Here is a 16,142-nt window from a genome sequence, read left to right as displayed (position 1 = left end):
AAGAATTCACCCTCCCATTTCTAACCCTGCTCCCCGATGGGTCCTAAACGTGGTGTTGACTAGGCTTATGGGGGCTCCCTTTGAGCCCATGCACAAAGCAAGTCTTAAAGTCCCCACCCTTAAGACTACTTTTTTAATAGCTATTAGCTCCATCAGGAGGGTAAGTGAACTACAAGCGCTCTCAATCCTAGATCCCTTTGTAACCGTTCACAAAGACAAGGTGGTTCGGCGCACTCGCCCTAAATTCGTGCTCAAATTCATTTCAAAGTTCCATGTGAACCAGTCAATATAACTACCAACATTCTTTCAAAATCCTTCAAGCATGGGAGAAAGAACCCTGCACACACTGGATGTACGCAGAGCTGTCATGTTCTATATGGAAAGAACTCGACCACTTAGAAAAACAAATCAGTTTTTCGTTTCGGTGGCGGCAGGAAGAGGAGACAGTCTCCAAATCCACTATCTCTAGATGCATTGTCAAATGCATTACTCTGCTACACTCTTGCTAAGAGAGAGCTGCTCTTAAAGCCTAGAGCACATTCCACTCGAGGCACTTGGGCGTCCATAGCATTTATTGCAAATGTTCCCCTCTAATCTATTTGCAAAGCGGCAACCTGTAGTTCTGTACACACCTTTACAAAACACCATTGCCCAGACACTCATTCTAGGTCTGATTCTCAGGTAGGACAGGCAGTACGAAGACATCTTTTCACTAGTGTTCCTTCTCACAACCCACCTCCAACTCCGGGTGCTGCTCGCTAGTCTATGCACAGCATGTGATTCTAAGCAGATTAAAAAACATAAGACATGCATTGCTTACTGTAAAAGCATTTCTGATGGTTGTATCTGCTTAGATTCACATGCGCCCACCCCTCCTCCCCGCTCGGATGGAAGGAACATGGATGTCTTACCACTTTCTCTTTTCTGTACTACCTCAAAATAGTCATAAGGCTCCCCTTTGGCAGAAAAAATACAATCGGAGGGACCTTGACGCGTGAGGGATCTTGGGTACACTACACGTCACATAGGGATAGTGTTACAGGCACACCCATGTCGACGTCCCCTTTCGATTCTCAAAAGATGAGAAGCAATACTCTGCGGTTATCACTGAATGTCAGACTTTGCACAGCATGTGAATCTAAGCAGATACAACCACCAGAAATGCTTTTACGGTAAGTAATGCATGTCATTCTTAGCTAAATCTGAATCCTTCAACCACAGAATCTCCAAAGCTAGTACCAAATCGAAAGAAATATTCTCGATCTTCAAAGATCTCATCAACCCTGTCTCCTGCCCTGAGAAAATCAGACGAAACCTGGTGTTCCAACATACAGGCCGCTCTCATTAACAAAGTCAAGATGCTTAAAGATAAAATACTAGCACAACGCAAAACCCTTCCCAATCTAGGCACTTCACCCCTACCCCTCCACCTAACTCTATCGACCAAACCCCTCTCTTCCTATCGGGAACGTCACCGAGACAGAAATCTCAGACCTCCTCAAACACATTAAACACTCCAGATGTAAAGGGGACATCTGTCCCCCCGACCATCATTAAAGAATGCGCAGACTCACTGGTCCCTATCATCCCAGCATTCATTAATGCCTCTTTCACCTCTGGTATTGTCCCTCAAAGAAGCCTGGGTTCGCCCACTCATAAAAAAGCTGACACTGGACCCTGCCTGCCCTAACAATTACCGCCCTATCACCACCGTCCCCTTTCTCCTAAACATTCTTGACAAAGCCGTCCACATCCAAATCCAACAATACCTGGAATCCAATACCATCTTAGGTAGGAGACAGGCTTCCGCAAAGGACATGGCACAGAAACCGCACTCCTAGATTTAAAAAAACAAATCACTAAAATCATGGACAAAGGCAATCCTGCCCTCCTGCTCCACCTCGATCTCTCTGCAGCGTTTGATCTTGTTGACCACGACATCCTCACCTCCCATCTCTCTAATGCAGCCCACTTCTCCAATAAAGCGTCCTCCTGGATATCCTCCTTCCTAGAAGGAAGGGCCATGAAGGTGCATTCTGATCATGCTAATGCAGCCCCCACCACCATCAACTGTGGTGTCCCTCAGGAATCTTGTACTGCACCCACACTCTACAATCTGTTCACCAAACCTCTCGTTGACCTTCTGGATGCTCTCTGCATAGCCTTTACTAACTATGCCGACGACACCAAAGTCCTCCTCCCCCTCACTGGTGACTATGTCAAAGATGCAGAATCCCTCTCCCAAAAATACACCACCATCCAAACCTGGATGGCAATCAATGGGCTCTGCCTTAACGGGGACTAAATCGAGATCATCTTGCTAGGCCCCAAGGAAACCCTCTCCAAACTTAACCAAAATTACTCCCAGTTCGACAACACAAACATATCAGTTTACACATCAGTAAAGACCCTTGGAGTACATCTAGAGTCCACACTCTCAATGACAAAACAGGTGAGCGCCATCTCCTTTGCCTCCGCCCTCACCCCCAAACTGATATATACGATAAAACACTTCCTTACCACCCAAAACTGCCTCTCCATCGCCAGGGCCACCATAGGAGCTAGACTCGATTACTGCAATGCCCTTCTGGCAGGCACCTCCTCCAAAAACATAAACGGGATACAAATAGTTCAAAACAATGCGCTCCGCGCCACCTTACACATCCCCAAAAAAGAACACACAACACAGGCCAGAAGAGACGCCCACTGGCTCAGTCAAAGGATCAATTTCAAAATCCTAACCCTTACACACAAGTGTATCACTCTCTCTGCGCCATCCTATCTATCAGAGACCATATCCATGAATATCCCTGCTCGCCCCAAAAGGAGCCACCAGGCCAACCAACTCTGCATACCCCCTATAAAAAGAGCCAAAGCCGGAGGCATCCGCTTCCCGTATATAGCGCCCAAACTCTGGAATGCCCTACCCAACTCGCTAAAAGCAGAACCTTCTCTACTCTCCTTTCCCAAAGCCCTCAAAACCACGCTATTCACTTAGCCTCCGCCTCTCTCCTGAGACTCCACTTCTCATTGCCTGCAATTGTGTACCCATAATGCAACTTCCGTGTAACCATAATAAAAAACTAAAATGTGTTAATACTTTGTAACTGCTAAGCATGCCTCATATGTAACCAGTAATGATGTAACCAGTAACGATTTCCCTTCTATTTAACCAGTAACAAAATGTATGTAACAGCGCCACGATGCCTAAGGGCTGATGTGTGCTTGAAAAATATGAATAAATAAATAAGCCTGGCTGCTCAGCCCACTACCAATCTGTTTAATACAGACTTATACCAAAGGTTGGGTTCCTATTGCCAGGAGGTCAATGTTGCTGTAGTCTTCCAGAGGATACTGCACATAATCTTGCCCAACACCCATTATGGACATTCATCCAAGTGCAGCAAAATGTTTTTAACCAAAGAGCAGCCGAAGCAATCCATGCAAACTAACATGGCCATACGGTCCTTTGTTTTTGCCACAGACCACTCTTATGGGTCACTTTAAGACAGTGTTGCCTCCTTGATTGGTGATTACAGAAATATCAATGCGCTCATGTGCCTTCTATCTGTTGCCAGCGGAGTGTACATAGAACCTGTTAATTTTCAAGTTCATTCTATAAAAGAATTTTTGTTTATTATAGCTCATACATTTTCTTTTATTTAAATAGGTGATGGGTGTCTTGGCGGATAAGAAACCAGAACAAGGTCAACGGGTTTCAGGAATTCTTGTTAAAAGAAACTTCAACTACCACATACTTAATTCTTGTGACCTATCTAGTAAGTATGTTCTGTTGAATGTTTTTAGCGGTACTAGCATAAGTCGCTTGTCATGATCTGAAAATCAATCATATCATACTTTGTTAGCATTTGATTGGAATTCTGTTTTCTTGTGGCAATCTTAAAAGCATATACCATGCTTCTCTAATGCAGAAAAACAGGATACCTTTCTGTGGAATAAAAACCAAATCGCAGTTGAATCTGAAAATTAGTCTTCACGCTTAGAATATGTTTACGGTTACCCCTTCTGAAATGTGGTTTTTAATATACTTAAACTGACTTATTTCAATAATTTATGATCTCTCCATTTACCTTTTGAGATGTTAAGACAGTATTTCATTTTTTCCAGTTTTGTCTGTCCTTTTTAGGGTCCTCTGACGTTTTGCTTTTCCCCTGTTTTTATTTGTATTTCACTGACCCATTTTTGATGCTCAGATGGACTTCTCCTGAAGTTGGCACTGTAACCTTTTTTTTTTTTTTTCTCCTGGAGTCTATGGTCCTTGGTCACCCACAAGGCTCTCGGGCATAGAGATGCTTTTTAAGCACCCCTTTTGTGCCTAGGGTAATTATAACATCCAATGTTGGTTTATAGAGGGTAGAATGTTTGGCAGATATTTTGTTTTATCGTCGCATGGGGTGAAGCCGATTTCTACTGCATTGGTAGCCCAATTTACCTTTTTGGTTTCCATTGAGGTACCAGTGTCCTACTCTCGCCCTGTTTGTTTTATGGGCTTCACCCTATTTAGGGCAACATGAAGGCAGGCCTGAGATGTCTGTTGGGCATTTGTGGCATATTTGTGAGCCACAGCTTTTGGGAAAGATTTTCTTTGTGCGCCTTTCCCTTCATAGATTCCTATTGGGTTCCCCATCCTTTTTGCATATTTTTTAACCCTGTCCTGACTTTTGGAGGTCAGTAATGCCTTCTGCTTTACTTTCCTTGCCCGTTTTGCTCATTCTTCTGGGGAAACGATCTAGTCATTAAGGCTGTCTGTATTGAGAGACTCTCTTTTGCTCTTCTTGTATTTTTACAATTGCACACATCACCGTACAGTGAAGTACAGTTCATATACTTTATATACTTAAAACATTTTACTTATTGGCTTTTTTGGTTATTTTGACAATTTGCTGGCAGCTGTGCAATTGTTTTTAAAAACATTCTTTTATTGATTTTTGTGATCATTCTCTTTTGCACTTTTGCATTTACTGGAAATGACTACTGAAGGTGGCTAGTACCATAAAATGGCTGTGCCATGAGATTTTGCTTGTCCTTTGGCCTTCTTCCTGCCTTTTCAGGAAATGCCATTTCTGGGTGTTATGCAAAGTTTGAATGCAGTACCCTCTGGGAACACTACAAACAACTATGACTAGTGAGCTGTAGTGGAGTTACACAAAGAGTCACAATTACAGGTCTTCAAATAAACGCTTACACTCAAGGTTTCTTGCATAAACAATTAATAATTTATCAGTCAGTTATAAAGCCTTCTTCAGAATAGTAACACACAAATATACTTCAGTAGTGTACACTTTGAGTTTCAGAATCAGACAAGGCCCTTTTGGTATGGCCCACAGACGCAACCTTCACCCATAGGTGCCTTCAGTAACAAGGGTCCTGGGGACATTAATACCTTACTCTTGGCATTCAGAATACTCTTCAAAAGTTGGTAAAAGGCAAAGGTTATTAGAACACAAGAGACCACAAATATTCCAAAGCAGTGCAGATACTTTTAGAGTTCACTAGAAGAGTCATTCAGTTCAATAGGCTAAGCCAAAGTCAATGGACAAAAGTCTTGGATAGAATAAAGCACTTTTGGTGAGTAATGGAAAAGGCTTTGCACAAGTTCTTGGGAGTCTTTGATGAAAAGAAGAATCCAATGTAGGGCCACAAGCTGATTTGCGAGTTGTGGAAGTTACAAGCACTTCTACAGTAAGAGGTAAGTTCTGTTAGACTTTTTACAGTACCTTGTAAAGAAGGGGTGCAGCTGAGGACTTTTGTTCCTGTGCAGCTCTGCAGATCTCGCTGTTCCTGGGCCTCAGTCGTGGGGACAAGAGGGAGGACGTCGGGAGGGGGAGACGGGGGAGAGGACTCCTGCACTGTCAAAACTGGCAACCGGCCAACTTTACTTTCAGTGGCTGGTTCGCATTTCAGCTCCTTGCGGTACAGCAAATGGCAAAAAGCTGTCAAGGTGGACTGTCATAGTTTCTGGGGTCCCGCACTCTGCTGAGGGGGCTCAGGCTTGGTCAGTCATGCTTCGTGGGAGTCGGAGGATCTTCCAAAAGCTTTAGGCCAGCTTAAACGTAACGCATACAATCTGGTGTCTCTCTCCCTGGCTATACGGTTTCCTGCAGCACTCTGAGGAAATTCAACCTGCTCCAAGATGGGTATCCAGGTGGCTTACTTTGGAGTTGATTGGTCCCACCAACTCAAAGGGAGAAGTAGTCTTTGCAGGGCTTCTCTGTCGATGCGAACTTGGCAAGTAGTCACTGCAGCAGGGTTTCACTGGACAAACCAATGGTCCAGGAGTTGCAGCAGGCATCCTCTTCAAGCTCTTCTTCGGTTCCTTCGGCCAGTGTTCAACTCTACTTTCTTAGCCAAAAGGCTCGCCTTTTATTCAGTTCTCTCCCATTCATTCCAGCAGGGTGGCCGTCCTTGCTGGACAGTCAGCCATCCAATCACCACAGGGTGCATTTGGGTCTCCTAGGAGACGAAGTACAGGAAGTTTCGGGCACCTCCCTCACTTCCTGCCTACCCCAGACACTCAGCACCAGAGGCAGGTTTCCCTCAGAAATCCCGCCAAAGGCGAAATGAACAGAGAAACTCTCTAGAAGGACCTTTCTACAAAGACCTGGCGAAAAAAGACCAGGCGCAATTTTAGCAAAGATGGCTGGAGGCCATTTTGAAAAAGATGGCTCCCGCGGTTACTTTACCGGACCCGTGAATGGTCGCGGTAAATGTAAACCAAGGAAGTTCAACCCGAAACCACTCCCACCAGCCAGTCAATTGGGGGGAAAGGGTATCATGAAAAATGTTACATGAGCAGTTAGACTTCAGGGGATACTAAGTAACCCCTCCAGCACCCCATTGTAAGATTGGGTGTGTTGGGTCTAGCAAGTACAATGCTAAGTGAAGTCAATTTCACTTTACTGCTCTGGGAAACAGTAGTTGATCCCAGAGAAGCTATTTAAACCCTGGGAAATCTGGAACACTTCCCTGTGCGCTGCACTGAAGGTGCTTTGTGACACAATTGTAAAAGATGATGCCTATGGAGTTGGTTAGATTCCATAACCAAAAAAGACAGTGTAAAATCACATTAAAATACACGAGAAAGTGGGGAAAAAAGGGTCACTCTCTCTGCTGGGTTTTGAGGACTTGATTATTTTTACCTGAAAAGTTGCTGGGGGTCTCTAAGGTGGAGGGAATTAGCAGATTTTTGAGAATTCTCCCTAACACTGAGGCTTGTGGATCCGCTTAGAATCACTTGCTTTGCATAGGCCGACATGCAGTCGTAGGTGCGCAGAGTATTGCACATGTTTTCGAAGTTAGAAAAAGGGACATAGACTGGGCGTGTTTGTAAAATTATCACTAGTGTGATGTCTACTGTAACCATGTTCCCTCATGCGTTGAGGTCCCTCAGATAGTTTTTTTCCGCCATCGTGGTCGGACATGTTATGCAGAGTCAGCAGCGCTGCTACTTAACTTCTTTTGACAGTCGCAGCACGTTTCGACAAACATACTGAAGACCTTCCGATGGCCGAATCTGACGAGTCCTCTGATTCGGAAGTCTCTGAGGAGAGTGGGGCGACCGATTTTATCTTTTTTAGGGAATGCATACTTCCACTGCCTCTATACACTGCTCTTGTCCAGCTGCCTTTTCAGCCAAATTTAACAATGGTGAGAACTCCTTTTAAAATCTGTCCATCGTGCAACATCGAGTGTGCAACCACTGCCTTCGCTGCGACCACCCATAGGGATGTTGTGCAAGTTGTTTAGGCCCAAAGCTCTTTAAAGACGACACACCAAACATTGGGCAGCCCATGCCATGATGGCAGAGTCCCGAAACCCTACTGGTGGTTTTGAGTCGGACGTGTAGCAGCAAAGGCTCCATTTGAGAACCAGAAGACATTTCGAGGGAACCTTTGTTTAGGTAAGAATTGATGCAGTCACACTGTGTGAGACTACACAACACTTATCTGCTTGGTATTGGGTAACCCACCTGTTGGGAAGAGCTTCCAGGTATACCAGAGTGACACTGGAAGTCCGCAGACACTTGGAAGGCCCACACCCTCTCCAGGCCAAACGGAGGACTCACTCAATGGCAAGTTCAAACTGTGTTTTATTACAGACCGAACCAACAGGGATCAGCACAGGAACAGGAGAAATCCATGCACGTCTCAACTTCTCCCGGCTCGCAGGCCAGTTTTGATGCAAAATTATGTCACTGCTCCGTCATTAGTTGGGCCTTTCTCCAAAAACATGTCAACGTGTGGGATTGGCCATCAGAAGTCTAATAACCTGTATGGTCACCTATACATGTTGTTCTACTGGCTCTCAAATGTCAGGTGGCTGGCCTGGTCCATCCCTAAGTCACTGTCTATAACAATGTTGCAGTTTGGGGGGGTCTTACCATTGGTTCTTGTCCATTGCTACCCAGCCCTAGGATACTGAATTGTGGTTGGCTAGAGCTGACGTCCCCCAAGCCTGGGATTGTTAGGTAAGATTTTCATAGAAATGGTAAATCTTCCTGACCTTTGTCAACCCCAGAACTTCTTTACTAGTGGGATGGTTTTTCCTTCATTCCTCTGTGTGTGGGAACCTTTTTCCACACTCACAGAATCTCTTACTCTTTTTATGGGTGTCAGTTTTTAGAATCTCCATAGTGTCCTTTTAAAGTTATCTTTATCAACTTTTTGGCAATAAGTGCCTGTTGCCCTAGGGGCTCCCCTTTTAACTTTCTCTGCCTAACCTTCAGAGAACTACAGTTCCCAAGGGTAGCTCTTTGGATACCCTTAACATTTTATTTGGTGAAACCAGCACACCCCACTTTACGTGGAGTGCTGGGGAGATACAATGTATACCCTTTCACACTAAAACTGTAACAATTCTGTTACAGGGACAAGCTAACCTTCAATGGCTAGTGGCAGTGATACCTTGTATTAATTTGGTGCACCTTTACCGCGGGCAGTGTTCACAGCTGCAGTACAGGCACCTAAGGATGCTCATTTGACCAAAATGGCTCCTGTCTTCTTTTTTCGCCATTTTAGTGTTTGTCGTTTCTTGTTCCTTCCCTTGACATCCAGGGCAGGAAGTCCTTGGTGTGATTTTTATCTTCGGCGGGAGTCCCCTGGATTCCCCGCCCATGCTCCAGCCTGTCTGTGAGGGCAGGAAGCGAGGGAGGAGTCCAAAACTCCACAGCCCTTTGTCTTACGCCTTGCCTGAATGGGGACAAATCCCAGTGGGGGTCTGGCTGTCCTGATTGAACAAACAGACCGCCCCTTGTAAAATGCGGCGAGAGAATTCAGAGGCTGTGCTGTAGTTCCAAATAAATACTGCGAACCTGGAAACTAAAGAAAAGTCGACCACTGAAACCGAAGAGGATGATGAAGAAAAAGGGGCAGAAACGATTTCCAGCAACCAGAGAGCCTCCTGTGTAACCGGAGCCTGCTGTAGCCCTTCCTTCTAATCGACCTGGGGACTCTGAAAACGACGACCCAGACCCTGGTGAGACACTCGACTCGAGGATCTGCATTTTGAGACATCCCCACGTATTGCTGCATCCTTGCGTCGTTCCAATACATGAATACCCTGGAACCTCAAGCTATCATGCGGTGCACAGTCTTCAGAATTCCGAATCTCACAGAAACTTCGTGGACATCCTGGTAGATCTCCAGAGACACGAATCGAGTGCGAAAAGAACCCTCAACAGAGTGCTGGACCTTTGTAATGACAAGAAGTCAACTGCGATTTTCTGTCTTCTGTGCTCCTTGAAAAGGCGCCAAATCTGCAGAACCGCCTTCAGCCGCGAGGGAACACTTGCCTAGAGCCTTCTTCATAGATCCCTGCTGCAAAGTTCCTTCCAAGGTCTTGTTTTCAGTCACCACGACAAGGAATCCACTGACCGGGTATTTGGCTGCAGACCATGAAGTCCTCCTGCTGCAAAATCTTCTTCAATGCTGAGGTACTGTGTTGGCTTGGGTATGTTTTTAGGATTTCTGTGTAGCTGTGGGTTGTTTTTTGTGATGGGGAGGCCTCTCATCCAGTGCACCCAGTTCCACTGATAGAATCCTGCTAGGGTGTCTTCTGCGAAGCCCCTGGACCCTCTTCTCACCCTAGAAGTAAAGTACTTGCCCGTTTGCCCAGTTTTCCTAAGGCACTCTGACTTTTGCTACTAAAGAAACTATTCTGACACTGCCTGTTGGTCACTAGTCCTAGTGACCTCCCTTCTGCCACTGAGAACACTCATGGTCCAAGAATGAGGGAAAGACTTTGAAGGGATTGGGCCATTTTCCTAGAAAAGAAAATAAGTGTTTAAAAATTACTTACTTGTAAAGAGTTGGTCGGTAATTGTAATTCTAAGAATGAACAGTAACAAGTTCTTAATAATCTTGGATGTGTAATGCACTATTCTTAAAAGTATGGTTAACATAGTTTCTTCCTTAGAAACTGTTTTGCCAGTCTAATAGAAAGAAGATGTGAAGGTGTTTTACTCTCCTGTGATTAGGTTGTGCCTCTTCCCAAAAGTGAATTGTTGGTTTCACCATATTATTCTTGCAGGGTAATTGTATGAGTGTCCTCCAACTGTTGGTATCACCAGATTAGTCCTGTTAGGATAACTGTATGAGTGTCCCCTAACTGGGTCTTGCTTCCCCTGACTTGCTGCTAGCATGTCCTTAATAAATCTGTATTTGGTTGTTGCCTACTTGGAATAACTGAGTCGTTCAGTAAAGTGTAACATTGGGTTTTACTTTCCCCTTCATTGTGAGGTAAATAAAGTATGTGGGTTTTACTTACCTTATGTAAGCTGTGTGCCATCCAAAAATAAGTTGCAAGAGTTACTGTTTATCTCTATCAGTGCTTCACTGATCTCAAAAGCACCTGCAATTGTATATTACATCCATAGGTTTTACTCACCTAGTATAACTGTGTGTCATCACAAAAGTAGTTATCAGTTTTTACTGCACCTGGAAGTGTTACACTTTTCACAAAGTATAATGTCCAGTTTACTGATTAAGTGATTTGTACTAAGAGCCAGTATATAACGGGTAGGGTTTACTGCCCTTACATTACTGAATGTAATTGTGAAAGTAACCATTGGTTACTTGGGTGGGCAGAGGGAAATGTCTCTGAAATTCGGTGGAAAAAACCCCCCACAATGTGGGGCCACCCACCGAAACACGCCGCCAACAACACATGTCCTACCTTCCCACGTTCCCACACGTGTCCCGATGAAATCTGTAGGGTACATTGACCAGCCCAGCAGAACTCCCCTGCTTCACCAAACTACATTGCAGTGGTCACCAGCAGAATGGCTGCGCTGGCTCAGAGCACTATCGCTTTGCCTTAAAAACTGCGTTTTGCAGTCTCCAAAATTATGGCTGCACCGTTTTACCAGCCACACCTAGGGCGAGATGAAACGCCAAATACCCCGAGAATTGTTGCCAGTATTTTCTTCAGTGGCTCCAGAGAAAAGTTAATTTGCACCAAAAACAAAAGAATTCAAAGGCAGCGGTGGTAGGCTGCCAGCCCAAAGCGTTTCACACAAAAAATAAATGATTCTGCCTTTTTAAATGACTGCGCCCTGATGCCCTTTTTCATCTGTTATACAGTACACAGTTCTGATCCAGTGAGACCCAGCTAAGTCCATTCATATTCAGGTCGTGCTCCAGCAAAAGGGGGCATTTCTCACTGAATGACAGGCTGTGTCATGAAAGATCTGTGAAATAACAAAAACTTCACTTCAAGCCATACGCAAAACGCTTTCCTTTTTGCAACAAAATGACAGATAAACCCTTCATAAGAAGCTTTCTCTCTTTGCTCATGTCAGTTTCATTGGACCTTTGCTTTGAACAGATTCCTGTGTAGTAGAAATTGACTATGGCCATGGAAATGATCAGAATAAAGATACCAGGAAAAACCGCATTTGATAGTGACCGCAAAGCAAAAATGAACCAAGTGTAAATTGGTGCTTTTTACAAACAAGAAAAGATCTGTTTAAAAGTGAAATGTTGAATGAAGGCCCTGTCCCTGCATAGAAATGTGATGGGGCGGGGGTTGTGTTAAAACATATATAGGATGTCTAATGCCAACAGTCTAACTTTCTGGTTCAGGAAATAAAATAATTGAAGTTACTGTGAAACCAGCAGCACAGGTTTTTAGGCCCTGGCTTCAAAGGACTGACTACAGGATCTACCTTCCCCCAAGTGTATCTATGAATAGGCAGGGGTGAAGCATTTCAAGCCCTTATCAGACTCTGTGGCAGATTTCTGGGACATGTAGGTATGACATTTTAAGCAGCATCTCCCCTCAACTTAAACTGGGGAGCTTCAAAGGCATCTCCATAGCAACACAGTACTAGGGCTGACAGTTGGCTGTGGTTTGGAAGGAAATGCCCTTATTTGGAAGACAAAAGCCGGCCCATCTGGGGCAAAAGACTGTTCTGAATTAATAAACTTTAAGACTTTATTTCTGCAACCGGAGAACACAGGAATGCACAAGTTTAACAGTTTAAATGTAATTTTTGAGGCATTAAAAAAATATTGTGGCTTTCACTAGCATGTAGGAGACTCAAACGGCAGAATAATGTATATCGTGGCAAAAGTATACTTGGTGCAACTTTAAAATGTTATGCAAACATGCTCTGTGATAATAGGTACACATATATAAAATAGTAGAATTTAAGGTGAAATATTTCCCACTGAAAAGTGAGAACGATTATTAGGAGAGCGAAATGACAAAGTACAGACTTGGGAGTTGGAATGCCATGCTCTGTATGAAATGTCATTTGCCTATGTGATTTTCAAAAATGCCACAACTGTAAAAATGTGTAATTTATGTCTGAACTGATTTTTGGCAAAAATGACTGTGGGAGGGCATGGGCAATTTAAGCTCACACCATAAAACCGATGTCATGTCCTTGAAGTCCAACCGGTTGACAGGAACGCGGTAACGGTAAACCCTGACCAATCCAGTTGTTGGAGGCATGTCCAGCCAAAGCCTGCCCCCATAGTATAATCCTGTGATGTCATACGCCTTATATAAGGTAGAGACTCAGAGACCAAGGACACTCTCTTCTGAATTTTCCAGCTCCTGCGCATCCAGATGTTCCATCTTCACTCTGCAAGATTCTAGATTCTACTGCCAGGCCACAGCATAGCTGACCCAGTCCAGGCAGGACCATTGATCCAGAAAAAACCCTGCTACAAAATCCCAATAACTCGGGGAGAAAGTGGAAAGGTGGCTGAATCCTCATTGGGATATCCAGTGCTGCCTGCTTGCCCTGCCACCTGCTCTATCCATCTGAGGTGCCACTGTGCCGTGACCAGACCTTTGCCCCGCTGTATTCTTCTGGGAGAGCTTGCCGCTCTGACCACATATTGCCTTGCTGTCCAGAAACCTGGTGCGCTGTCCAAAATAGCCCATTCAAGTGCTTGTTGTGAGTATTTTCCTTCCCCCAACAACCACCAACTGCATCCTTTGCTCGGTTACCTTGGATTATGTCCAATACCATAGAAATCCCATAAATGCCTTAGCAGAAATCCTTAAAACTGCCAGAGTTCTCTGTGCATCTTGTCCTAGATCTTCAAGTGTTTGCCACCTTCTTCCACGCATTTCTGTCTTGTGTAAGTCCTTGGTACTATTTTGATTAAACTAATTAATTCCCACATAAAGAGCGACAGGGTTACACTTGCAAAGAACCTGTGCCTCGGGCGGCGTCTCATTTCTAACAACTAAAATATAGTTTCTGTAAGACTTGTCATTTCCTTTTTAAACCGATTTCTCTGTGAACTGCTTTTATTTTTAAAACTGAATTTCTTTTCCCATTGAGAATCTCATCCTGTCATTAATTTAGAGTCACTCTTTCACTTGCATATTATCCTTGTGATATGCATCTGTCATTCAGCATAAACACTGCATTCCGATTCTGTTTAATTGACCCGTTTTTCAAACCGTTTTGACATTTAAACCTGTCTAAATTAGCAACTGCAATTTCTATGCGTGTGGTTTGGCTGCACAGTTTTGTCACTTCAAAGTTGATTTTTGAACTGTATGCCCGTTGTTGGTACCTTGCCTTGTAGTTAGTGTCTTACATCCCTGATACTGTCATAACTCATATTTACCTATATTTAGTAATTCCAAGGGCTATTTTATGTAATAGCAAAGGTTTTCGTGGGGGAAGGTCGGATTTTAATTCTGTTTGCTGCCTAGTATACCTCACTTCTTACTGCTCCTTTCTATCCACTCAAAATTCGATTAATAGGGGTTTGAGGGAGCATTGCAGGGGGAAATCTTAACTCGGTTGCCATGTACTCGAAGAGTAAAATTGCTCCCATTCATTTGTGCTTTGGATATGTTACAGTAGAAGGTCAAACTAAGTGTATTTGACCAATTCACCAGTCACCAGTGCTTTAGCCTTTTCCCTTTGCGCCCAGGTAGGTGCACCCACACATGTGAGGTACCGTTTTCATTGGGACACATGTGGGAACGCGGGAAGGTAGGCCATGTGGTGTTGGCGACATGTTTTGGTTGGTGAGCAGAGTGAAATGTGCGAAAATTGTGGGGTTTTTTTCTCCTCATTTTGGACTTTGCCGGGGGTTGTGGGTAATAAATTCTGGGCTGCTTAAATTTCCTCTGCCGAAAGACTTGGTGTTACCCATGTTTTAGCCTTTTCCCTTTGCACCCAGGTAGGTGCACCCACACATGTGAGGTACAGTTTTCGTCAGGACACCTGTGGGAACACAGGAAGGTATGACATTTGCTTGGTTTTCATAACGTTTCGACCCATTTGCTGCTGCCCTTAGTCGCACAACCCTTTCCTTTCCCAAATGTGACCTACATTTAGTTGCTGCTTTAGGCACTATACACTTTTGTAACCTGCACAAGTCACCTACCCTTCAAAAGGTCTGCCTGTGCTCTTTCAAAAATATATGCTTGCCCTTCCTAAACCAATAACACATAGAAAAACACCACCTGCTAGACCAAGCTCAAGTCGGTTTCAGACCTGCAAGAGGAACGGAAACAGCACTACTATCCACCTGGGATGACCTAAAAACTAACGCAGACTCGAACACAACCTCAGCACTTATTCTACTCGACCTTTCTGCAGCCTTCGACAGTTAGTCATGAAACCCTAACCAAAAGACTAGAAGACCTAGGCATAACAGACACAGCACTACTCTGGACTAAATCATTCCTAGCAGACAGAACAGAAACCGTATGGATTAAACCCTTCAAATCCACTCCACAAGTTAACGACTGTGGAGTGCCACAAGGATCCTCACTATCACCACTGTACTGCAACATCTACCAGACTCCAGTTAATAGAATCTTCAAAAAATGCAACATTACATGCTACAACTATGCAGATGATACTCCAATCATCTACAAAATCAAAGACACCCGACCATTCAACTCTAATCGAGTGTCTAAAAGAAGTCTTCAACTGGATGAATACCAACAACCTGAAAATTAACCCAGGAAAGACAGAAATCATGATCATATCCAAAGACCAAGAGAACGAAACCGCCATCCCGTGGCCAACGGAAATGGGAAGCGCACCATCACCATCTAAGGTATTAAAAAAATCTGGGAGTCCTGATGGGCAACACCCTAACCTTAGAACCACAAATAAATGCAACAGTCAAGAAATTCTTTTTCCTCCTCCACACGGCAAGAAGAATCCTACCTTTCCTCTGCTTCACGCACAAAACACTCACTATCGTCGCCCTCCTCATGTCAAGAATCGACTATGCAAACAGCCTCTACCTCGGAATACCAGAATACCTCCTGAAGAAACTGCAACGGATCAAATACAGCAGCCAGACCACTCCTCAAACTATCCACACGAGATCACATCACTCCTGCCCTAAAAACACTACACTGGCTCTCAGTAAAACATTGCATCACCTTAAAAACAATGTGCATAACGCATAGGGCAATCAGTGGACAAGGAGCAGAATTCCTACAAAAGAAAATAATCTACACGCCAACAAGACTCCTCAGGTCAAGCAACGAAATCTGCCTAGAACTAAAACCATACCTCAAGAAAAAACTTGGAGGCACCTCCTTCTACCACTTAGCTGCAAAAACCTGGAACAGCATCCCAAAAGAAATGAGAAACCCCAAAGATCACCTAAAATTTAGGAAATTAC

At 44.2% G+C, this 16,142-nt stretch overlaps 1 protein-coding gene across 2 annotated transcripts in view; it reads left to right on the top strand.

Annotated features, from left to right (window-relative positions):
• Positions 1–16,142, top strand: part of CPSF3 (cleavage and polyadenylation specific factor 3) — a 421,648-nt gene that overhangs the window by 230,991 nt on the left and 174,515 nt on the right. For both annotated transcript variants that reach the window (XM_069606000.1, XM_069605999.1), the window contains one exon: positions 3,671–3,779. In XM_069606000.1, the coding sequence (XP_069462101.1) occupies positions 3,671–3,779 (109 nt within the window). The remainder of the gene's footprint in view (positions 1–3,670; positions 3,780–16,142) is intronic.

Source organism: Ambystoma mexicanum, chromosome 4p (genome assembly GCF_040938575.1).
Source record: "Ambystoma mexicanum isolate Mex_15411 chromosome 4p, UKY_AmexF1_1, whole genome shotgun sequence".
NCBI lineage: Eukaryota > Metazoa > Chordata > Amphibia > Caudata > Ambystomatidae > Ambystoma > Ambystoma mexicanum.
This window is presented reverse-complemented; position numbering and strand designations above follow the sequence as displayed.